This window comes from Petromyzon marinus, chromosome 14 (genome assembly GCF_048934315.1).
Source record: "Petromyzon marinus isolate PM22_M1 ecotype Great Lakes invasive population chromosome 14, UKy_Petmar_22M1.pri1.0, whole genome shotgun sequence".
In the NCBI taxonomy this organism is placed as follows: domain Eukaryota; kingdom Metazoa; phylum Chordata; class Hyperoartia; order Petromyzontiformes; family Petromyzontidae; genus Petromyzon; species Petromyzon marinus.
This window is the reverse complement of record NC_133680.1, coordinates 2,979,847-3,006,192: the sequence shown is the minus strand read 5'-3', so window position 1 is coordinate 3,006,192 and position 26,346 is coordinate 2,979,847. Positions and strand designations below refer to the sequence as shown.

Here is a 26,346-nt window from a genome sequence, read left to right as displayed (position 1 = left end):
ACACGCGGACTGACTTGCACAAAACAAGCAACTGCCCCCCTCTGAGTTAATTTGCTGAGCCCCCCCGGGATGAGTGATTAACCCCGAGCCTCATGAGGTTCTAATTTCACGACGGAACCTGCGGAACACGTGGCAATCGAAGGGGTTGTCAACATTCCACGTTTCCTCGACGGCACCAGGCACATCAGCCATGATCGATCCACTGCTGGATGAAGGGTCCAGGGATTTGTTGGTTTGGTTTGCCGCAAAGATCGAGCAAGTTCGAAAGTGAGTGCCTGCAGTGTGATGGTTGAGAAGCAATGCTTTATATTACTGTAACTTTAATGTTTTAACAACACAGTCAAGGAGCGTAACGCGTTCTAGAGAACGGTGGAGAAGACGGAGCGATTAAATCGGTTAAAGTGCAGATGCTGGATGGATTGTTGCATCGAAATATTGTGAGAGGTGGCAGCGGTCTGGGGAGGCCTTCATCCAGCAGTGGATTGATCATGGCCGATGATGCAATTCTCAGGACTCTTGATCGCATACACTTTTTTTTGGTAACGTGAAACCTATATTCATTTGAAAACGCAGGAAATTGGTCGGGGGGGGAAAGGAGTACTGGATATGAATGTTTAAAAACTAGGTCGTTATAATTACGTCGGCAAGGTGCCTCAAAAGCACTTGCAACAAGGTCAATAGTGGATAAAGTAAAACACATAATTGGAGAAAGTCAATTACTCAGAAATGCGAGCCGCGGTTTGGTGTGATTTGGAGGCATGAATTACGTACACACACCCGTGCCTGGCCTGAAATGCGTACTTTACAAACCCACGTGGCATTAAACACATTTTACCCACATGTACAGCCTGTAATAATTGTAATAAAACCCCATTGAAATTATACGGTATGTTTTTCTTTCCCCTGCACTCATAATCAAATTGGAACCGTCTGGGAAAGGGACAGAGTATCAAGTCTCCCAACAGGATTGACACCAACTACATTTGGCAAACAACACAAGTTGAAGACAACTGTCGTGCTATTATTCACACACAGAGAGATAACAATAACTTTAATGAATGACATAAGTTGGGTAATTCAGGTCACCGTATTGGGTGATGACTACTGGTTTGAACTGGGATATGCTTAATCATGAGACCTCCTTTGCCAATACCAAAATATGAGAAGAGGTCTTCCCCTTTTTTCTGGCAACAACACAGGTGTAAAGATATTAAAACACCAAACTGAAACCTTTTACAAGGAATCATGTCTGCATTAACCACAATACTTGTGGTCAGAATGCAAACAAAAAACATACTCTGTTAATATATGCATTGTCTGATTGAAACTGATTGATTGGTCCACACCAGAGACACCGTTTGAGACGAGGCTCTAAAGAAAGTTGCCTCTGGTGTCGACCAATCAGTTTCAATCAGACAATGCATATATTATCAGTGTGCATTCTGACCACAAGTATTGTGGTTAATGCGCACATGATTCCTTGTAAAAGGTTTCAGTTTGGTGTTTTAACATCTTAACACCTGTTTTGTTGCCATAAAAAAGGAGAAAACCTATTCTCATATTTTGGGATATGCTTGTTACTAATGCTCAACTCTTAATACTAACACTTTGAAACGTGCCAATTTCACTCACCAGCATCAGGAATCATCAGAACAGCAGTTTAAGTTGATTTACGCATTTCATAACAGCTACAATGCAGTACACTATAGGTCTGCACATCTGCGTCCAGTTTGAATTGATGTTAGTGTTCCTCAGCTATATGTGAGTCATGTTAGTCTAAACCAAGAAAAAGAAGGCTCGTCTCTATGAGCCCTAACGATGTAACAACTTATTGAGTATTGTATTGGCAAAATTTATTTCACAAATTATGGTAACATTTCAACAATTGGAATTTAAGCTATTTTAAAACTTAACTTTTAACAGGCCCCAAGGTGTTAGGTGGTCCCTAACCCTTTTCTGGCCTCTTGTGCTATAAAACAGGGGGGCTGCCTGAAACGTCGCCATATATAATGCAGCAAGGTCAGGACACTTAAAACCACTGCTTAAACTCCATGCAGTTGCAACACTGATAGTATCAGTCTTGTACAGCCCTTTGCACGTGTACAAATGCACCACGCACGCTTCGCAAACACGGTGACTCAAGACTACGCAAATACGACCTGGAAACAATCGACCCCGTCAAAGAACCACGTAACAAACCGGACGTGAGTGATAATAACAAGCGAAACGTCAAATATGTATTTGTCCATTAAAGCGGGCCAGGTTTTGCAACACAACCACCGGCAACTGCACGTGGCGAGGGGTTGGAGGCTCGTGCTCAAAGTGCACCTGGCCTGGCACAGTTGCCATGGTGACGTCCCCGCCACTTCGTGGCGAATGCCCGGGTATTGGAGGCTCGTGAAGGACGCTGCTGCGACCGGGCAGTTGGGAGGCAATCATCCCTCTTGCAACAACAATGGAGGGCAAGAAGAGCGACGCCTCACAACAACGAGCGGAGCGCCCTGGCGGCTGAAACGCAGCAAGTTGGCACAGTAGGGGGGGTACAGCTGGTGGTGCATCTAGCGGTGGTCATCTCAGTCAGTCAACCCATGGCACCTGCTGGCTCTGTCCCGATGACCTCCTGCACCTAGCCTGGCACAGTATAGTGGGGAACAGCTGGTGGTGCATCTAGCAGTGGTCATCTCAGTCAGCCAACCCATGGCACCTGCTGGCTCTGTCCCGATGACCTCCTGCACCTAGCCTGGCACAGTAGGGGGGGTACAGCTATCTGGTGGTGCATCTAGCAGCGGTCATCTCAGTCAGCCAACCCTTTGGCACCTGCTGGCTCTGTCCCGGTGACCTCCTCCTGCCAGCAGCGAGCTTTCGACACTTTCACGTGGCAGCCTCAAAGTGCACCTGGCCTGGCACAGGCGCCGTCGTGGCGTGGCGCCTGTTGGAATGCGGCGGGGGCGGTGGCGCGCGCGCTCGCGGCTAATTATGCGTGACGTCACGACACACCCACCCACGCCCAGATTTGTTCGAGCACGTGGGGGCTTACTCCTTCCGAGCTCTCGCCACGTTCGTTTTTGACGTCACCAGAAGCCGATGTTGCCACGTGCGCGGCCCCCCCTCTCCCCCGTGACGTCACGTCGCCTGGAAGCTGACGTTGCCGTGACAACGCGGCGCGTGACGGGACAGCGCGCGAGGCGCGTGCAAATTTGTTAATTGATGGGGTTATCGGCGATAGATGAATGAGAACGACATTAGCGAGGGTCGTTATAAATACATTTTTTGGGGGGGGGAGAGAAAAAAATGTGTCCGTCACTTCCTCGCGACGTGAGCGGCCGTCACCGCTGGCCGTGACTTGCAACGTGGACCAATCGGCGCGCAGCTTCCTGCTTGCGAAACTTTGAATGGCCTTGGTCTTGGTTGTTGCGGTGGGTCGGGCAGCTTTTCCGTGCAAGTCGTTTTATTCTCAAAAATACAGATACGTCGACAGTGGTACGTACTGTAAGCGCATCACTTAACAGAGCGTGGAGCTTGAATGCCGGTGAAATTAGCGCGCGAAACGGCTCAATTTGGCTCCGCGAAAACCAGGCCTGGATGGCGCCTACGGGCTTTCCTAGAAACATGCCCTGAGAACGGGGGAGTGTTGATGCCGGTATATGGCATTCGAAAAGTAAACATTCACCGGCTTTCCAATTGTACAGGGGATAAAATTACTCCACTTGCCGGGCGGGGCGTTGCACCCATGTGGTCTTGCCCTTTGGAGGCAAGGGTTGTCAATTCGCGTCGGTGTTTTAAAAACTTACAAACCTGCTGGGCTGCGATTTGGCCTGGAGGAGGGCAGTACATAAACTTGGTTACTGACCTGCTTCTGCAGACCTTTGTGTGTTATACTGTTGTGATTTGTGACTGGGTATTCTGGTTTCAACCCAAAACACTCTTCAAAAGGAATTGGTCCTACTTCCAACTGCAGGTCCTTATAACACCGCTTCCTAAATGCAACTATACGGACAATTTGAAACATTTTTGCAGCTAGTTGTAGGAAACATTTTGGGGTATTCACCTACCATTCAATTGTGTTATATGCAACCAGCCGGAGCTGCTGTGAGTGAGGTACATTTTAAAGGGGGAGGTCTTAAATCCATGATAATACCAATAAATTGGGCAAAAACCCACCTAGAAACTAAATTTGCAGGATGTTTCGAATTACAAACCTCACCATTTTTTTTTAAACTGTTAATCTAAATATGACGGCAGGCACTGCTAATCCTCCATAAGTCGTGTATTGGTAAACAATATTAGTAATTCAGATAATTCGCGTACAACTGTGTTTGTTTATAATCTTTACTACCAGCCAGGAAGACCTAATTTCACATTGCCCCGTGCAATGGGCAAGATATTTTTGGCGAAATTTAAGATATTAATTGGCGACTTCAGTTATTTTTTACAATAGCAGGCTAATTAAACTAAGGTTACTTCTTTCTCTGCCACAAAGCATAAAGAAAGGCCTCAATGACAGTAAAAAAATATATAGCCGTGCTTTGAATAACAATTCAATTGTTTTTTTATTGGAAGGGAAAAGAGGAAGTTAATGTAAATTCCTGGTATGGCAAAATTATTTGTGTCCAAAATTATGCAACTAAATTATCTAATATTTTTATGGGTTGCAAAAACTTGGGGAGAACAATGAGAGAAAATCCAGCAAGCTAAGCAACAACTAATAACTGCTCTTTGTACTTGTGTACACAAGGAAGCCCAGTGAGTGATCTGCACTGTTGCAATATTTGACATGTTTTGGCTTGTACCACGTGTTGGGAATGATGTCCGACTTTTCGTTCCACGTAATGGTATCGTCAGGAACTTTGCAATTCAGTTATATACGAATTTAATTAAGTTCCTCGAGAAGCTTCCAGCATGTGGAACGAAACATCGGACACCGTGCCAAACAACATACAATTCCACTTTTGAAGCCCCCAATAAGTAGAGCGAAATTTTGGACATGTCCAACGACAAACGTTACAACAACAAAAAAACTTCGCAGAGCTGTAAAACTAAACTGCGAAAACCTATGCTGTTTGATTTGTGTTTTCACAGAAGAGCAATAATGAAAGCCCTGATCCTGGTGGGTGGGTATGGCACCAGGCTGCGACCCCTCACACTCAGCCTCCCCAAACCGCTGGTGGATTTCTGCAACAAGCCCATCCTGTTCCACCAGGTGGAGGCACTCGTCAAGGTGCGGCTCTTGCAATGTAATGTTTCATTGTTTACCATTGAAACACACAAAGCCGTGATCTGAATGTTTCCAAAGTCCTCACAAAGGTTGCGCCGTCACGCTTAGACCGTAAAATGCTTGCTGTCTTTGCTGGCCACTCCGTGGCACTCTTACGTAATTGCGATGTTTTAATCTGTTTATACTTGTCCAAATAGTATATAAAACCCTTTGACAGTATGTACAAACCTTTTTATTCCTTGATTGATACATGTGTCGGAAATGCAGGCTGGCGTGAACCATGTAATCCTGGCGGTAAGTTACATGTCCGAGTTGCTGGAAAAGGAACTCAAGCAAGAGGAAAAGAAGGTTGGCACACACCTGCAGCCTTCACCTTTAGGGTCCCATTTGCATGCATGTATTTTGCGTTTCTTTTCAAATTTAACATTTCAACTATTTTCATGACGGTGATAACTCTGGGTAGAGTGGAGTGGTGGCACAGTGGTGAGCACAAGGTACTAATATTTTGGTCATCCGAGTTGGATTCCTAGCCATGGGTAACATAAGTGGAGAGTAGTATCTGGACCAGTCCAAGATCCTTCTCCCAACTCCTCACCCACACTGACCAGCATGGTAAATGTGATCAAATTACCCTCATGACTGACACGAATTGGGGATGCCTTGAGCAGTGTTATTGACAGAGTGCTGAGAATATATTTAATATGTTTATTGATAATATCATTCATTTATGATCATTCCTGATACCTCATAAATGGTAGCTTAACTTTTCCATTAAGATTCTTGGCTGCCTATATCAATCTACATTTGTGTTTTCCCATTGCAGTTAGGGATCAGAATATCTATGTCCCATGAGACTGAGCCGCTCGGTACAGGTAAGCTTACCAAACGCATGTTGTGGCCGAAACATACACCGCATGCCGTGTAGCCAAAATTACTTTATAATACGTTTACTTGCTACCTGCTGCTACCATGTCGTGAATGGAGGGGCTTCCCGTTTTGTGTGTGTGATATGTCACAGCTGGGCCACTTGCCCTGGCACGAGACATTCTCAAAGAAGACAACGAGCCCTTCTTTGTCCTCAACAGCGATGTCATCTGCGAGTTCCCCTTCGCGGACATGATCAAGTTTCACAAGCAAAACAACAGGGAGGGCACTATTGTGGTACGTCCGAACACTCGGGTTGCCACATCCAAAATACCAAAAGTACCCTGGGGCATATTGTGAGAAAAAGAATACCTCACAATGCCAAAAGAGGGGAAAATTACATGTGAATGCAGTTTCCTTCGTGGTGTGTTATTGTTTAACTGACAAAACAACTGGACTTTTATCATTTTATGTCATGGTAAGATGGCTTTGTTTAACATGGCTTTCTCAGGACAGCTATCTCAGATCGTTTGTTACAATACCACAATGTGACTGGTGTTCAAGGTTATGCCATCTTGGTTGTCTGACAATTTGTATATGCAGAGATAATTGCCAAAGTCAAGATGATCCTTGGCAAGAATCAACAATGTGTTTCATTCATAAGCTAAATTTGGATTGGATGCCAACAGGTTAGGTAATTATTACCTTACAATACACACAATTGGAATACTATTAATATTTCTGCAGTCTGCCTTTACTTTAACATTAAATTCGTAACACACGTGCTTGTCTGATCAGAAACTGCTCCGTATTCAAAGGGCTGTACATTCTTCAGTGGCACATCAAAGAAAGAATGTCATTCCCTCTGGTGTGCAGGCTTAAACCATCCATGGCTTTTATCCCACTAAAATGTATATATTTTCTGAAAATTATATCAAATGTGTGGCATATGTAAAGTTGGCTGATGTAGTGACACAAACTATATAAAATATTGCAGGTCCAAGTTCATGAATGGGATGTACCAACAAACCCTGATCTTCCTTTTAACCAAAGACGTGCATTAAGTTTGTCACGCACACATGCTTTCAGCATCCAAGGCCTTCTGTCAAAGCCCCCAATCAATAGCCACTCCTTGAGAGGTAACTTTTTCTCTCTTGCCACACCTTTGGTCTGGAAACCCCCACCCCCTGTCGATTCACACTCCCTATTAATTCCTTTGTTCAAATCCAGGCTTAATGCTCTGCTGTACTTGTGTGTGGATTTGTTTTGGGCTATTCCAAGATGTTGCTCTAGCCTCTCTGAACCCCACCATCCTCTTCTACTCTCATTTAGTTTTAAAATCTTGCAAAGTGTTTTGAGATGTGATTGCACTTAGATGCTATACGTATATGTATGTTGAACTTCTTTCGCACCGTACGTAGCCAACCATCCTCATTGGAGGTGTGAAGGAAGGACGACAAACTAAAAACAAAAAGCAGTGAAATCAGAAGTTATTGTTGAACTGCTTTAGCTCCAACCGAATGCCCCTTCACATTGCAAACTCTTACTTTGTGCCCTATATCGTAACTGCCTTCTCCTTTATAACCTTGTAGCCTTCTACCCCCAGCTCCCTTCTTTTCAAAACAACACCAATGTGAATACACTCCTTTACATACAGTATCTTTAGATGCCGATATTTAAAGACTTTTTTTAATCCAAACAATTATGTGGTCGTGTATTTTATATATGTATTGTAATACACAGGTTACCAAGGTAGAGGAGCCTTCCAAGTACGGCGTGGTGGTTTACAACTCCGAGGATGGCAGGATCCACCGCTTTGTTGAGAAGCCTCAAGTCTTTGTCTCCAACAAGATTAACGCCGGCATGTACATCTTCAGCCCGCGCATCCTTGACCGCATCCAGGTGCGAGCCGGAACGTTCCTTTTTTCTTGTCCCCTATGGCACAAGAAATGCATTGTTAAGAGCACTACATGATCAACAATCTGGAAGATTTGCACAATTCGGCAGTGTGCCGAAGCGGTTACTCCTTTGCAGTTCCTCATGAATGTATTCCAATTGTGCTTACTTGGTACAAATCCACTGCTCAGTATGTGTAATCGATGCATGATAGTGTCATATTTGGTGACATGGGAGCTTTGTGTGTTTTGTTGCAGCTTCGACCAACATCCATTGAGAAGGAAATTTTTCCAGCAATGGCTCAAGCAGGGGAGCTTTATGCCCTGGAGCTGCAAGGTAACATTTCTGTTGAAGCCACGAATCATTATACGTTGTAACAAACCTGCTGCATATCTATCTGGACACCGCATGCTCATGCAAACTATTACTTATGTATGCTGAGTCAGTGTTTTTATGTGCCAAGCTCTGATAAGGCCTTATGAGTTAAAGAGCGAAAACTCACAGTGGCTGATGTGAATGTCTTGTTGTTAGCGACGAGTATATCTTAAAATTTGGGGTGCAATAATGCATCAATCAATATCGATTATTAAGCTCACACCTGCAATGAACCGCATCTGTAAAAGATCAATGTTTATCGATTCACTTGTATTTGTATGCTGGGTTGGAAGCAGTGATGCAGTGGATAGCGCACTTTCCTATAAATACAGTGATCTGATTCAGATTTCTAGCCCAGGACCCCCTTCCCTAATATGCACTGATTAGCACAATGAAGTAAGGTCAAAACCCCAACGACTAATGCAGCATGGGGGAAGACCTTCACCTCGCAGTTGATCGGCACATTTCTATGGAATATTATAAAAAAAGGTACGGACGGGGCAGTGGTGCAGCTGACAACTGTGCAAATAACGTCCAAGCATCGTCCTAGTACAAATCGAGTTGTTATCCTGGTCACATCAGCCGACCTTGATCTGCGTCAGGATGTGCAAAGTGGAGTTGCGTTACGCGTGACATTTGTGTTTGCGCAGGCTTCTGGATGGACATTGGGCAGCCCAAGGACTTCCTCACGGGCATGTGCCTCTATCTGCACGCCGTGCGCCTCAAAGCCCCCGAGCGGCTCCATCACGCGCCGGGGATTCTGGGTAACGTCCTGGTGGTATGCTGACGCAGCGCACCCGTGTCACTGAAGCGGCGAGCGAAGGGCCCGCATTGATATTTATAACGCGCGCCATGTACGGCAATAGATTGCATTGTATTAAATTTATTGCTCACCACTAGAGGGTGCTTTATATACGCATAGTAAAGTGGGGAAATTGCTCTCAGATTGAGTCGTTAAAAATGTATTCTAAAGAATGAGTTGCATTATAAATCTATTTGTTTACTAGTAAAAAAAGGTTTCTTATAAGTACGTTTTTTTAATTATATAAATGGCTATAAAATATTACGAAACTTTACAGCTAAGATTGTAAGCTACTAAGATTGTAAGTATTTATTTATTATCTCCTTCCTTAATGGGGTCTTGGTGGGCGAAGAGGATATCCAGTTTAAATTAACCTGTAGTATTTAGTTGTGTTGCTATTTGATTAATGGATTGGCCAAAACTTGGAGGAGCAAACCAGCACAATGAGCAGTACTTGCAATATGTAAATGCATTTGCCCTGAGCTGCCGGTCGACTTCCTTGCTATGAGCAAAATACTTCTGAAGAAAGAGTCAGTGTCCCATGCACATGCATGATTTTTATTTAATTTTTCTAAACCTTACTCGCGATGGTGGCGTGTCTGTGTGTGCGAAGCCGTAGCGTAACGGTAAACGCACCTCACCACGAACCCGGCGATCCGGCTTCAGTTCTCGCTCGCGGCCAACATCGATGACTAATATCTGAACTAGTCCTGGGCCTTTCACTAGCTTGACTCCGCCTCAAATAAATAACTGGTATGGCGTGTAAACATCACCACTTTGGGATACACAGGCAAGCCGGGCACGGAGCTGGACCACCCACCTCCCAGTGTGCCCTACCGGCCGTAACAGATGGCTCACTAATAGCAATTTCCACAGCATTCTGCTCAAGGCTCTATGTGTGAGAACCTTTGTCTTTGTGCTCCATCCTCCAGGACCCCAGTGCTAAAATCGGCCAGAACTGCCGGATTGGCCCCAACGTGGTGGTGGGGCCGGGCGTGGTGATCGAGGACGGCGTGCGCATCCAGCGCTGTACCGTGCTGCGTGACTCGCGCATCAAGTCGCACTCGTGGCTCGACTCCTGCCTCATCGGCTGGAGCTCTGTCGTCGGGCAGTGGGTCAGTTCTCACTCGCGCTAACGCCGGCAGCAGCCTCAGCAGTGGTGGTAGCAGCGAGAGTTGACGATGCTCACGCTCGTTATTGGCGTCGTCACTGCCATTATCCGTGATCAATCCACTGCTGGATAAAGGCCTCCCCGAGTCGTCTCCATCGTTATTTATGCGTGTATGTTGAACTTCTTTTGCAACCGTACGCAGCCAACTGTGATAATCGGAGGTGCGGGAGATGGACCACATACTAAACACAGAAAGCAGTTCGAAAGAAATTAGTTTTTTATCTAGATATAAAATCTCTCGCACCCACCGCAGACCTGACTTGGAGGCAATTGCAATTGTGTAGTTTGTAATTAATTACAATCACAATGTAATTGTAATTTCAGTTGACATTGCGTTTAAAATTGTCATTCTACTTAACCCAGGTCCATCTCACGGTCTTCCGATGCAGAAACCATCTAGCCTACACACGAGCTGATTTCATAACTCCGTTTCCATGGTGGATGTTCTCTTTGGGGATGCTCCCTTCTTTGAATGCTACTCTGATGTTTGTCTTGACCATTGGCCATCGTCTGTTCCAACGACATGTCCTGCTCAAATCAATTAATTTTCTTCAGATGTGTTGTTTATAACTTGTATATGTTCTAAAAGTCATGTGTTCATCGTTTTGTTTAATTCCTTGTACCATTTTCATTTTATTTTATTTGCCAATGTCCATGTTTCTGTTCCATAAGTCGTTGGGTAATATACACCGATTAATATATTTCATCTTTAGGCACATTATTGCTTTTCATTATTAAGTTGAGTTTCCCAAAAGCACTCCAACCTGCTTTCATCAACCCATGTTTTTTCCCTCATCTGGGTCTGCCTTCAATAATTGCCCAAGGTATGCACACACTTTATCATTAAATTTTCATTCATTCAATGTATTTTTTGAGTAAGAACTCGCCCCTATTAACTAAAGAGGGCATCACAATACTTTACAGTGTAAATTAAACGAAGGTAGTCTTACCTATAAAATCAAGAGACACATATAAAAATAACAAAATGAGAGGACATAATCAAGGAAAAGCTAAAAAGAAAAAAAAATAGTCTTGCAGAGTTTCCTGAACTGTGCTCTGAGCCAATCTGAGGGATGGCGGAAGAGAGTTCCACATCTTAGGCGCCACACACGAGAAGACCCTACCTACTACCGTCCAGCGTAGAATGAAAAATCCTCGGTTGAGCTAGAAGGGCCAGACGAGACTTGAAGTGCTGACGACCAATGGCGTTTTGTGCTATCAGCCAATTTGATCACATTAGTATGAGTATCTGTGGCAGTGACACAACTATATTACACTCACATTCGTGAAATAAAAAATTAGACCAGAAAATGTGCTGCCACGACCATGAGTGGACATGGGTAGTTGTGTAATGAAGCCCCGTTCAGCTCAATTAAACTACACGGAAAATAATAAATAAATGGGCGAAAGTCTGTTTGATCACTAAAACGTACGTAATATGTAGGTCTATCAGCCAGCCAATGAGTCGTATGGTGGACTAATGATTTCTAGCAGCATTGTTTAAAGCAGGAAATCCCTGGATTGGTTTTTGGCCTAGTTTCTAAGTCCCATCTGCAGATTGTGGCCGAATAACAAATTAAGCGAAATGCTCTGGTGTTTTAGGCAAAAACTCTCCACAATTACAAATGCTAATCATTTTCTCTATCAAGAGCCATATCACATTGACCCGTGTCCAAATTATTGCAGCACGTACTTTATACTAAGAGGTTAAAGGGCTGTGGCGTGGCGGCGTAGCAGTTTGCACACTGCACCATAAACCACCCAGCGATCAGAAATGTATTCCCCGCTACGGGTAAGAGCAGTGGTGAGTGATACCTGAACAGTTTCTGAGCCCCAACTTCACTAACCCACACCGATCGGCATGGTGCAGTATGGTCTCATATGGCTGATGCGTCATTGAAGGCCTTCATCCATTAATGAATTGACAAAGGGATATTATATTCTTGGTTCTTTCGGTAAAGTCACGTAGAAGGGAAACAATAAAATAATAAAAATATAAAACAATAAAATTCTCACGACGTGAAAACCACAGCAAGAAAATTTGAAAAGAGTGGCGGTTTAAAAAAAAAACGCCACTTTTTTCAAAATTTCTTGCTGTGGTTTTCACACCTGATGATGATTGCTTGTGTTGCAGTCGAAACGACGTGAGAATTTATTTTATATTTTTATTATTTTATTGTTTCCCTTCTACGTGACTTTACCGAAAGATCTAACAATATGAATCTCTGCAGTCACGAAAGCTTTCAATCAAAAGGGATATTAGTGAAAGATATTAACGTGGACGTAACCCGTCTGGTGTGTTTTTGGCTTGTCCAGCATGCCGCTCGTCATGATGTCTCACGTTGCACGTCACGTGGGAGCCTCTCATGCAGTAACAACCTAAAGACACGTCGCAGCACAACCGCGAAAATATACATAGTGGGTTATAAATTGACTTCTCGCAATCTTGTGTAGCTTACGTGCTGTAAATGCTAAAGCGAAAACACTTTTTTTTCCCTGCTCCACGCCACAGGTGAGGATGGAGAACGTGACGGTGCTCGGCGAGGACGTGATCGTGAATGACGAGCTGTACCTGAACGGAGCGAGCGTGCTGCCCCACAAGGCCATCGCCGACTCCGTTCCTGAGCCCAAGATCATCATGTAGCGCTCGCTCCGTCTCGAGAGAAACACGGGGATAGCGAGAAGGCCCTGTCCGTGCCGCGATTTCCGTCTCGTCTCGAGTCGTTTCTCTTTTTATTTACGAAAGGTCAATTGGCTTATGGGCTGCTCTTGACATATATAAAATATGTGCACACCGACGCAAGTGCGTAAACTCCTGGGAGCTGACAATTGTCACCCCCCCCCCCTTGACACAAGGGTGGACACCATCCATCTTTCGATCCTACGTGCGTTTTCAAGGAAAACCAGATGGCCCGGTAGGGATGTTTCTCGTTTACTGTGACGCATGCACCCAGCTGAGAAGTCGCCCAATGATGGCGATAAAAAACTTGTAACATATTGTAAAATGTCTATCGGAAACATCACGTTGTTGCTGTTGTTGTGGACGGCTGTGAACATTTTGAAAGAAGAAAACTGCTGCAAGTCGAGATCGGTTCTTCTAATGTGTAAAAGTTAGGTCTGTTTTCAAATTTTGAAGTGCAACACTAGGTTGTTTAGGGTCTCTCCAACCGAGGGCGATTGCAGTTGAAAAAAGGGGATTGCAATATTCATGAAGCTGCTTAGAAAAAAAACAGTGCATTTCACATGTCTGCATGGTTTTTGTCGATGTTTAATCAGTCTTGCCAAATGGTGGACTTAAGTTGAAAATACAATAGGCGTCCTCTTAGCAGCCTTGTGTAAAGCATTGCCTGTTTGTTAAGTAAACCACGAAACGGGAAATGTTATTCAAGTGCAGGAAAAACTATTCCTAAACATTTCCACATATATGAAATATTCATCTTCTTTGGTTATTTCGGTAAAGTCACGTAGAATGATAATAAAATAATAAATTGATAAAATAAAATAACACAATAATATTCTCACGACGTTTCGGCCACAACACAAGCGGCCTTCATCAGGTGAAGGGGGGCGAGACTGTCTGGTAGGACAGCGCTGGAGTGTCCTACCAGACAGTCTCGCCCCCCTTCACCTGATGAAGGCCGCTTGTGTTGTGGCCGAAACGTCGTGAGAATATTATTGTGTTATTTTATTTTATCAATTTATTATTTTATTATCATTCTACGTGACTTTACCGAAAGAACCAAAGAAGATGAATCATTGCAGTCACGAAAGCTTTAAATCGAAAAATATGAAATATTGTTTGTCTTTTCTGAGAAGCCTGCTGACTTATTAAATGCCTGCCTGCATTCCAATCTCCCCGATTTCGAAAATGGTACAGCGCAGTGTTTTTACTGGGTCACGGAGATTCGATGACGCATCATATAATTGTATTACTGTAAATTGTTTAAAATTAGCAGGTAGCCTATATATATGGTAGTCCACATTATAAGACGAATACAAATGCAGTGCTTGTTTACAGACATGTCTTTCACACCCAAATGAAGTTAAATCACGTGCACTTAATGAAGTGTACGCAACATTTTATATTGTCTAAACTGAATGCCTTATTTTCATTTTTATTTTTGCTTTGGAGAACAACACTATTACAATCCTATTCATGAATAGGCATATTATTAGCATTTTGAGATTAAAATGTGTAAAATTGTAACGACTGGTTCTATTAAAACTTGTTGGTGGGTGGAGTAAAATCGTGTCTGGCATCCGCATTTGAATATTGCCTTTTCTACATGTGGAGGTACAACAATTCCTGTGTTGTGAAAGATGGGATGGTGCAGTGCGTGACTAAATACTTTTAAGAAGATGCAGTTTCCTTTGAATTTTTTTTTCAAGTTGAATAAGAGAGTCAATGGGGGAATTGGTGATGCAGTGATTAATGCGACTGATATCTGATCCGGTCCTTGGTGCAAGTTAACTTTCACGATTGAAGCAATGGGAGGGCTTTCGTCCAGCAGTGGATTGACAAAGGGCCGTACATACGCAAGGGAGTAGAATGGTAGTAACACTACCTTCCCGACGATGCGTCCAAGAAACGTGCTGGCTAAAGTCTGACAGTTCCACTACTTCGTCTAGTACAGGGGTCGGCAACCAAAATAACAAGAAGAGACATTTTTTATTTTCGAACGGTGTCAAAAAAAAACAACGCTCTTTCAACAGCCGCAATGGGCGTGGTGAACACGAGACGGTGGGATCATAAATAAACAACGTCACGATACAGTCCCTGGAAGAGCCGAACGCGTCTCCAGAGCCGCAGGTTTTGCCGAGCCCTGGCCGAGTACAAAAGTAAAATGTGTTGACGAGGGAGCTTTGAGGGCCAAGATATTATAGACCGTTTTATTCGTGGCGTCAATGACCGCACACGCGCGTTACTTGGAGCGGTGACGTGGGCCCGCGGTCGTGCGTTTTGTCACTCGTTGCAGGGGTTTCACGGTTTGAATCCGGTGGGCTGCACCTGTTAATAATGCAGGTACATTAACCATGCAATACTACGGCGCTGTCTTCTTCAGGGTGGACGTTCAAGGTCCCGTTGTCGTTTGACGAGAGCAAGCCGTTGTGCGCTGGTGTCATCCAGATTTTAAAACCTGGCCGCACGTTACCCAATCGGGATTACACGTGGCAACATCGCCCCCTACGGTACTACGGACTGTGTGAAGCGTAGCGTGTTTCGTGATAGCCTTGCCCTCAAAGAATGGCACGAATACCCAATGTACGAAAGATCATAAGATTATGCTCGCATGACTGAAAGTTAATCATGGGATCTTGGCCCAGATATTAATGTTTAACATTGCATTACGTGTCTTTAAATTTCATTTATTAAAGCATCTTTTAAAAAGAAAATGGTTTTAGCTTTTTGTAATCGCCTGCCCTGAATTACCCTCTTTTGTTCCAGGTCCAGAACAAACCTTGATTCTCGTAGCCCAGCAGAGTGCAACGACTAGAGATTGTATATATTTTACTGATGAGCTGCCCCCATATTACTGCCAGAATAAAATTAATCATCATTTACCACGCAACAACAACAAACGGTTTAGTTTACGTCTCCCTAAAAAATCCCAGAAATATTCGAAAGGTCAACAATCAAATATAACGAGACATTTAACATGCTTTCCTGGACTTCGTGACCTCCTGGGGATCTTTGTCAACACATTAGACCAGCCTTGCTCTGCTGTGGCGTCATTATGCCTTGGTACACATGGGGTATGATGTATTGTTATTAGGCAACCAGTGAGCAAATTGGGTTCATAACCCACAGCACTTTTCCAGAGGAATTTATGATGATGCGTGCAGCCTCAGACAAGCTACCACCTAATGCAGTGAACTGGCTGGCCATTAAGGTCTGCATAGCCTCCACATGGCAAGTCAGCGAGGATGGCCCTTAATGGAATTTTTATTTCCTCGGCTTGAATATTTCTTCACCGGTCCAAATGCTGCACGGACACTTTTTCATGGAAAAGCATTTCGACCTACCGATTGTCTGCAAAGCAATCAGGGGAGAAATAAAATTCATAGTGTGTTTTTGAAGAGCCCTCCTACACGACTCCTTCCCTGTGGTTTTAGGATGAGTAAAATTGCATTTCAAAAAGGGATTCCCACGTGCACGAACGGGTGTGGTGGGGGTAATTAACGCAGATAATGAAATGTAGCACCGGCAGTGCCGGATGATCCTAGTAGTAGCTACTACATGTGTAGTAGCTACTACTAGGTAGCTACGGTCCCCAAGTTTCATGGGCCACGCGCTAAATGCTTTCAAGCTATCAATTCCGGTTCGGTAATTCTGCACTTGCTCTATTACTATAGTACTATACCGCCTTCAACTTTTATGAACGACTGGGTGTTAAGGTTAGCGATTTGTCGTATTAACTGGCCGTATAGCAGATGAAAAAATACAATTACTTTGCTATGCTAGTTAAAAATGCGTGTTTTAATATTTACTTTTATTATTATTTAGGGCCCCTTCATAACATATGCTACAGGCCCCGCACTAGCTTAATCCGGCACTGCGCACCGGTATTCACCCGTTGACACAGGTGAATACGCCAGGTCAGCGAGAGAAAAGCACACTGAAAGAATAACACGTGACCAACAACATTAACGCAACGCCCTCGCGTGAGCCTTAAATGACGGATGGCCATTCGTAAAGAGGGAATGATAAAGACAGTGGCAGCGAGGGGGTGATGTAAAGCGTCCCGAGAGGGACCTCGCAGGATCGTGAGAAATTCACGGCGGTGGCTCGGACAGGGCTCTTCGTCCAACGATGGATTGACCACGGATGTAATAATGAGGTGTGCAAAAAATATGAACGACAAGCTGACATAATGGGCAATGACCTTTTCCCCAGCGCAGGGGTGGGTAGGGGGGAACAAAGAAGGCAAGAAGATTGTTACTCAAGAAGACATCACCACGGTGCGTGCACGTGGTGAGCAATTGCTTAGCCTAACGAGCGCCGCCAGTGGACTCGCGGTTGATGTATTGGTACCGTACCGGGCTTAATGGACATGGGGCGGTCGGGAAGGCTTTGTGGGATCGCCCGGCAGAAAGGCGATCCCCGTGTCCTCACCGCGCAGGTAACGCGAGCCTCGCGTGCGCAGTTAAAGCCTTGGAGAAATGAGATAATATGAGAAATCAGACTAGAAGCAATGAGCGCAGTGCATGTCGCATGTTAACCTTGACGACATGATTGTCTATTCTGCAGTAAAATAGGGCCACGTGCAGAAATGTATATGGGTTTTTTCACGGTAACAATAACAGCAAAGCTAAAAAAAAATAAGAATCATCATCGTCAGTCATAATCAAGCCACCTCCGGATGAAAACCTCCCCCAAGACATCGCCATCTGTCACAATCCTGCGATACAACAGAAAAACTTTTCAGGCCTTTTATCGATTATTAATAGGGTATCTCAGCATATCATTCAAATAAAACAGCCGCAACACGTTATGTTATTTGTTTACCTTGAATGCAAAGTAACCAACGTAATATGGCAAATCGTGTCCCAAATGTGACTGCAGCTTTGTGGCACGTAGGAAAAAAGCAGAGATGGGGATGTGCGTTCATAACGGGCAGTGCTCGACATTCGTTTACGGCCTTGTACTGCTTAAGTCGGAACGACGTTCTGACGTTTCCCTCCACGCGCAAGAAGAATCTCCCAGCACGTGGGAGAGAATAATCCAGACATCGCACCAAATAACACGTGGGAGAGAATAATCCAGACATCGCACCAAATAACACGTGGGAGAGAATAATCCAGACATCGCACCAAATAACACGTGAGAGAGAATAATCCAGACATCGCACATAAATAACACGTGGGAGAGAATAATCCAGACACCTCACCAAATAACACGTGGGAGAGAATAATCCAGACACCTCACCAAATGACACGTGGGAGAGAATAATCCAGACATCGCACCAAATAACACGTGGGAGAGAATAATCCAGACACCTCACCAAATGACACGTGGGAGAGAATAATCCAGACACCTCACCAAATAACACGTGGGAGAGAATAATCCAGACATCGCATCAAATAACACGTGGGAGAGAATAATCCAGACATCGCACCAAATAACACGTGGGAGAGAATAATCCAGACATCGCACCAAATAACACGTGGGAGAGAATAATCCAGACATCGCACCAAATAACACGTGGGAGAGAATAATCCAGACATCGCACCAAATAACACGTGGGAGAGAATAATCCAGACATCGCACCAAATAACACGTGAGAGAGAATAATCCAGACATCGCATCAAATAACACGTGGGAGAGAATAATCAAGACATCGCATCAAATAACACGTGGGAGAGAATAATCCAGACATCGCACCAAATAACACGTGGGAGAGAATAATCCAGACATCGCACCAAATAACACGTGAGAGAGAATAATCCAGACATCGCATCAAATAACACGTGGGAGAGAATAATCCAGACATCGCATCAAATAACACGTGGGAGAGAATAATCCAGACATCGCACCAAATAACACGTGGGAGAGAATAATCCAGACATCGCACCAAATGAAACGAGGGAGAGAATAATCCAGACACCTCGCCAAATAACACGTGGGAGAGAATAATCCAGACATCGCACCAAATAACACGTGAGAGAAAATAATCCAGACATCGCACCATATAACACGTGGGAGAGAATAATCCAGACATCGCATCAAATAACACGTGAGAGAGAATAATCCAGACATCGCATCAAATAACACGTGGGAGAGAATAATCCAGACATCGCACCAAATAACACGTGGGGGAGAATAATCCAGACATCGCACCAAATAACACGTGGGAGAGAATAATCCAGACATCGCACCAAATAACACGTGGGAGAGAATAATCCAGACATCGCATCAAATAACACGTGGGAGAGAATAATCCAGACACCTCACCAAATAACACGTGGGAGAGAATAATCCAGACACCTCACCAAATGACACATGGGAGAGAATAATCCAGACATCGCACCAAATAACACGTGGGAGAGAATAATCCAGACACCTCACCAAATGACACGTGGGAGAGAATAATCCAGACACCTCACCAAATAACACGTGGGAGAGAATAATCCAGACATCGCATCAAATAACACGTGGGAGAGAATAATCCAGACATCGCACCAAATAACACGTGGGAGAGAATAATCCAGACATCGCACCAAATAACACGTGGGAGAGAATAATCCAGACATCGCACCAAATAACACGTGAGAGAGAATAATCCAGACATCGCATCAAATAACACGTGGGAGAGAATAATCAAGACATCGCATCAAATAACACGTGGGAGAGAATAATCCAGACATCGCACCAAATAACACGTGGGAGAGAATAATCCAGACATCGCACCAAATAACACGTGGGAGAGAATAATCCAGACATCGCACCAAATAACACGTGGGAGAGAATAATCCAGACATCGCACCAAATAACACGTGGGAGAGAATAATCCAGACATCGCACCAAATAACACGTGAGAGAGAATAATCCAGACATCGCATCAAATAACACGTGGGAGAGAATAATCAAGACATCGCATCAAATAACACGTGGGAGAGAATAATCCAGACATCGCACCAAATAACACGTGGGAGAGAATAATCCAGACATCGCACCAAATAACACGTGGGAGAGAATAATCCAGACATCGCACCAAATAACACGTGGGAGAGAATAATCCAGACATCGCACCAAATAACACGTGGGAGAGAATAATCCAGACATCGCACCAAATAACACGTGAAAGAGAATAATCCAGACATCGCATCAAATAACACGTGGGAGAGAATAATCCAGACATCGCATCAAATAACACGTGGGAGAGAATAATCCAGACATCGCACCAAATAACACGTGGGAGAGAATAATCCAGACATCGCACCAAATGACACGTGGGAGAGAATAATCCAGACACCTCGCCAAATATCACGTGGCATAATTCCGACAAAAAGACGTCGGAGAGCTATAGAACACAAATGAGAAATCCTGCCCTGTAGCATGTATCATACATTGTAGCATGTATCATACATTGTAGCATGTATCATACATTGTAGCATGTATCATACATTGTAGCATGTATCATACATAGTAGCATGTATCATACATTGTAGCATATATCATACATTGTAGCATGTATCATACATTGTAGCATACATTGTAGCATGTATCATACATTGTAGCATATATCATACATTGTAGCATATATCATACATTGTAGCATGTATCATACATTGTATCATACATTGTAGCATGTATCATACATTGTAGCATATATCATACATTGTTTATCATGATGTGTGGTGATAACGAGCTACACCTTTTAATCTGTGTGCGGTATAACAAAGCTGCTTATTACCCCCCCTCCTCCCCCCATCTCTCATCCTCCAGCAAAGTCGACTCGGGCTGCCTCCACTGCTGCTCCTGATCATGCAAGCCCACGCGGCGCTCCGTGATTTGTGATTTTCATTACCTCGTGGCGCGCGCGGTTCCATTGCTGTCACGCGGAGGCGACCCAGGGGACCTGGAGGTGACCCAAGGGGACCTGGAGGTGACCCAAGGGGACCTGGAAGTGACCCAAGAGGACCTGGAGGAGGTGACCCAAGGGGACCTGGGGGTGACCCAAGGGGGCCTGGAGGTGACCCAAGGGTACCTGGAGATGACCCAAAGGGACCTGGAGGTGACCCAGGGGGACCTGGAGGTGACCCAAAATGACCTGGAGGTGACCCAAGAGGACCTGGAGGTGACCCAAGGGGACCTGGAGGTGACCCAAGGGGACCTGGAGGTGACCCAAGGGGACCTGGAGGTGACCCAAAGTGACCTGGAGGTGACCCAAGAGGACCTGGAGGTGACACAAGGGGACCTGGGGGTGACCCAAGAGGACCTGGAGGTGACCCAGGGGGACCTGGAGGTGATCCAAAGGGACCTGGAGGTGACCCAAGAGGACCTGGAGGTGACCCAAGGGGACCTGGAGGTGACCCAAGGGGACCTGGAAGTGACCCAAGGGGACCTGGAGGTGACCCAAGAGGACCTGGAGGTGACCCAAGGGGACCTGGAAGTGACCCAAAGGGACCTGGAGGTGACCCAGGGGGACCTGGAGGTGACCCAAGAGGACCTGGAGGTGACCCAAGGGGACCTGGAAGTGACCCAAAGGGACCTGGAGGTGACCCAAGGGGACCTGGAGGTGACCCAAGAGGACCTGGAGGTGACCCAAGGGGACCTGGAGGTGACCCAAGGGGACCTGGAGGTGACCCAAGGGACCTGGAGGTGACCCAGGGGGACCTGGAGCACGCTAACGAGAGAGACGCCGCGCCCAAATGTCGCGAAAATGACGCGATAAAGCACAACGTGCAAATCCATTGTTTTATATTTTTATTATTTTATTGTTTCCCTTCTACGTGACTTTACCGAAAGAACCAAGAATATGAATCCCTGCAGTCACGAAAGCTTTAAATCGAAACAAAGATAGTTGTAACTTATGTGCCCGTTCTTCATTTGTGTTTCGATTTTTTACCTTAAATATACATTTTAAAAATCTGGTCGCGTCTCGCATCCCCAGAAAGGGCATCTCGCACCCCCAGGAGATGCGTGCACCCCAGGTTAAGAACCACTGTTCGAGCGCACCGCCTGCTTTAAATGTCTTAACGCGGCCCATCATCACGCTGCGGTCGATAGAATGGCTATCACTTTGTAGTCCTTCCTCCCGCACCTCGGCTTAGCACGGTTGGCTACGTTTGGTGCAAAAAAGTTCAACATAATGTACATACATTAAAAGGATATCCGAAATGGAGAGACTTTGGTTGGATGTTGATTCAGCTATCAATCCTTTTTCACGATCGATAAAATAAGTACCACTTTGCAGAATGTCAATAGTGGTGATGCTGCGTTAAGCCTCAAGCCGACTGTGGAAATGTGGAATTGCAACACCACGAACTCATCGGCATCCCCCGAATGCTCATCTTAGGAAGCGGATGCTTTGACGAGATATCGGACGAACACGAACGCGCTCGCGACCAATATTTTTCCACGATGAAGGTTTCTTTGTATTGGTTGCAATCGCCAGGCAAACGTCGTTCTCAATTGTAAACGTTGCACGTTTGCTATCCAACGCAACGGCGTGCTGGAGTGGTTATACATTGTCCCGCTTTGTTCTCGCGACAAACCTTACTGATTGGCCGTGTCGGGTGGAGGTGGGTGCACGGACACTTTCACATTTACGCGACCGAACCCAATTTTTTTTTATATATATATCATGAATTGATATGGGCAATTTAAACAAATATAAAGTTCTGTCATCAATTCATCATCAGCAGCCACAGTAAATCCACTGCATGATGAAGGCCTCCCAAAGTAATTGATTCTTCTCCTGGTTATTGGTTACATTACTCAGCGAATCTGATATCACGGAATAAGTTTCACCCCTGTTCCCACATGTGCCGTTGGACGGGAGGTGGATGGGCGTGGCTTGATGACATCATCGGCATTGTTGGCCGCGTCACGCTGTGTGTGGATTGTAGGGGCTGTCCCACCTTTGGGAGATGGAATCAACTTTCAAACTTTTGAATTCCCTAAATAAGCATGAGATAAGACATTGGACATTTCGCAAATGCAGAAAACCTTTCCTAACAATGCAATAGGATCATGTGGTTTGTATTTATAGGGCCTCTATCATCATCTTTCGATGCTGACTCTATGCTCACGTCTCGCAAAAAAAAATCTGCAAATGCAACAACAACAAAAATGTTTTATGTCGTATAATTTAAAGCACTTTATCAATCAATTTAACATTAATAAAATATATTACTGTGCCAAAAAAAATATCGAGACACAAATTGTGAAAGGTTGCCAAGTGGAGAAATGTGGGACTTAAAACTACTCGCAAATTACCTGTAATTGAAAGCGACGGGCACCACCTAATTACGCAGCTCAGCGTTTGTTCCGCGCGCTTGTGATTGAATGAGACTGTTTTCTTTTTAACTCGCCGTTGCATTCGCAGCTGTGACAGAATTTCACCGCTTACCCAGGGGCTTCATTTCTGCCGGAGCTGTCTTGTGCTGAGCTTTGAAAATAATCCAGCGGGCCTGAAGTTGGGTGGCCCCTTGTCCAATATTTCTCCAGCGCTGTCCTACCAGACAGTCTCGTCCCTTCACCTGATGAAGGCTGCTTGTGTTGTGGCCGAAACGTCGTGAGAATATTATTGTGTTATTTTATTTTATCAATTTATTATTTTATTCTCATTCTACGTGACTTTACCGAAAGAACCAAAGAAGATGAATCATTCCAGTCACGAAAGCTTTAAATCGAAATTCCTTGAGAAGTTTTAAAACCTGCATTTCGCCAATTTTGCAGTGAATACCGCATGAAATAATAAAAAAAAACACTCCAAAAAGGTCAACCTCATTTTTGTCCGACCACAAATTCCCCACAACCGAGGATTGCGTCAGCACAGAGCGTGAAAAAGACGGCAGTGTGTAGCGATTGCGTTACCCGACATCACGGGGCCCAGGCGGATGAGAGTTTGCAACGGACGATTGCAATCTCGCCGCCGATGCCGGCGTCGACAGCGCCAAGGCCGGATGCCCCCGACCCCCCGTGCCTTGCGTTTTCTGGACACCCCTGACATTTTTAAGAGACACTCACAACATCGCTCGGTGTGGCTAAGAGACAGCTGCAACACCCGACCAAAAAATATCATCCGTAATAGAGGGGGTTTTTTGGGGTTAGATCGCGTAAATATGTAAATGTGTCGTTAACCCACCACATCGCGACACAGCAAACTAGTAAGGGTTGTCACATAAACAGAACGTGCTAATTCGTCACTAGTACAGCAACATCGGTGTGTTGGAGAGCCAAACCACAACATTTACAATCACCACCAACATGTGTAGCTGTGAATAAGAGACACAACTTTTTTAAGTGTGGCTAAAAGATGCCGCCAATATGTCGAGATATGGCTGTGACACCCACGACATTTTGGACAAAACTCCATCCATTTTTGAATCCCACGTTTTTATCCCTTCAAGCAAGGTGACATAAATGCTGATTGTGATGATGGAACCTTTAAATACACGGTAGCGCACGAATAGTATGCGCAACACTCAGTCAGTATAGGTCCGTAGTTGCGTAGCTGTAATGTAGCAAGAGCGCTGCAGTTCATTTTAGTTAGACAGGGATTGTCAGTACCACCACCTGTCGTGTGTAAACATGAATGACATCATGAGCAAATAGCAGACCACCTGTGCATCTGTGATCTAAGCACACTTACCACCGGGAACCTTTCGCTCGTAGGACTCCAAACATCCATGGTGTGGCTGGTCGGGATCTCAGATTGCGCAAATAATATCAATGATGGATGCACGCAAACATCCTCAAGATTGGACTTCACACTGAAACGTGTAAAAAGCGCACAGCGTCTGTGCTTATGCAAAAAAAAACACCATCATGATGCCATGAAGAAGTGCCTTCTGGAACATTTGTCTGAGGCCACCATCCACAATGCACGTCAGCAAAATGTGACCGAGTGACAGCAGCAGCAGCAAGCAGCGGTGACTTAAGACTTGTGGAAGGTGCCTCATAAGCGCCAATACTAAGGGGCCGTCCATAAATGACGTCACGCACCTAGGTGGGGGGGGGGGGTCAGACATTTGTGACGATGTGTGACGAGGGGAGGGGGGTTTGAGAAATGTGACGTCACATCAAAATGCGCAACTTTCAATATAGACAACATTTATAAGCCAGGAGCTCTGCAAGCCAGGAGTTCTGCAATAATTTCCAAACCCAGCGTCACTGTCCCTTGGCCCCAAGAGGAGTGGGAGGCTGTCGTGGTTTAAATGCGGGGGTCCAGCGCAAGAGGTAACACGGCCACAAAGAAGGCTGTCTTTCTCTGGTGTAGGCCAATCAGTTTCAAAGACAATGCAAATATTATTATAGCATGTTTGTGAGCATGTTTCACCACAAGTACGTGTGGTTAATGCAGACTTTGATGCCTTGCAAAACGGTTTCTATTTGGTGTTGAAACATGTAAACACAACGCCCGTTTCATTTCCAAAAAAAGTAAAACCAATTTTTATTCATTTTTATTTTAACACGGGGCGTTTACGCAGGCTTAAGCATCGCTCCGTCAAAGAGACGATGTCCTTACACAGATCTCAGTGCGTCCGTCATTCGTCAAGAGGAGAAAAAAATATTTGCGACGTTTTGGGCAATTGCCCTTATTCACAGATATAGAGTCGTGTAGCGGAGAGGCAGTAGTGTGGTCTTGAAGAAATGCGAGGTCCTGTGCAGGATAGGCCCAGTGTTTAGTACTAGACAGAATCGTCATTATAATCTTCATGTAATTTACAATCCATTGCCGTATGAAGGCTTCCTCAAGCCGTCGCCATCCGCTCACCGTCCTGCGATGCAACAGATCAAATCCTGGCACACTTCACCGCTCTGTCTCCGTGGTAGATGTCCTCTCGGGCGCATTCCCTCTTTCCGCTGCCACTCCATCATGAGTCTCGACCACGGGCCGAGACGAATCCTGCCCATGCCCACTGCTCGTTATTAACAGTCAATAGCATACGCACGTTGAAGACTTAAACAAACAGTTGTACGGAATTCAGGATCGAGCGTTCTGTAGCAAGACACGTGATGTCGTAGTTCTGACTAGTTTGTACTAGGCGGATGAAGTGTTTTGGAATCAAACTGGTTCGGAGTGCAGTGTGTTAACCACTATGCCACCACTTCACCCCGAATCCGTAATAACAATAGTGGATTTTTTCCAAGAGGGCATCACTGAGTCTCAACGCCTCTTTTTTTTAAAGAAGGGTCCTGTATTGGTTAAAACATAATATCTCCATATTTTGCAGCGTTACGTGTTACCAGATGTTTTATTGCTTGAAATGTTAACATTGTAAGCTGTTGTCTGACCTAAGAATACATTTTTAATATCATCAATTGACTATCACCTGGTTAAAATAAAGGAT

General features: G+C 44.8%; 1 protein-coding gene across 1 annotated transcript; it reads left to right on the top strand.

Moving 5' to 3' along the window:
* The first annotated feature begins 3,129 nt into the window (after positions 1–3,129).
* On the top strand, positions 3,130–13,500 carry GMPPB (GDP-mannose pyrophosphorylase B). Its single transcript, XM_032954337.2, has 10 exons — positions 3,130–3,480; positions 5,080–5,218; positions 5,483–5,563; positions 6,039–6,087; positions 6,234–6,376; positions 7,823–7,981; positions 8,233–8,311; positions 9,001–9,128; positions 10,085–10,267; positions 12,836–13,500. The coding sequence occupies exons 2-10, from the start codon at positions 5,090–5,092 to the stop codon at positions 12,965–12,967; spliced, it is 1,083 nt and encodes a 360-aa protein (XP_032810228.1). The 5' UTR covers positions 3,130–3,480; positions 5,080–5,089; the 3' UTR covers positions 12,968–13,500.
* Positions 13,501–26,346: the final 12,846 nt, after the last annotated feature.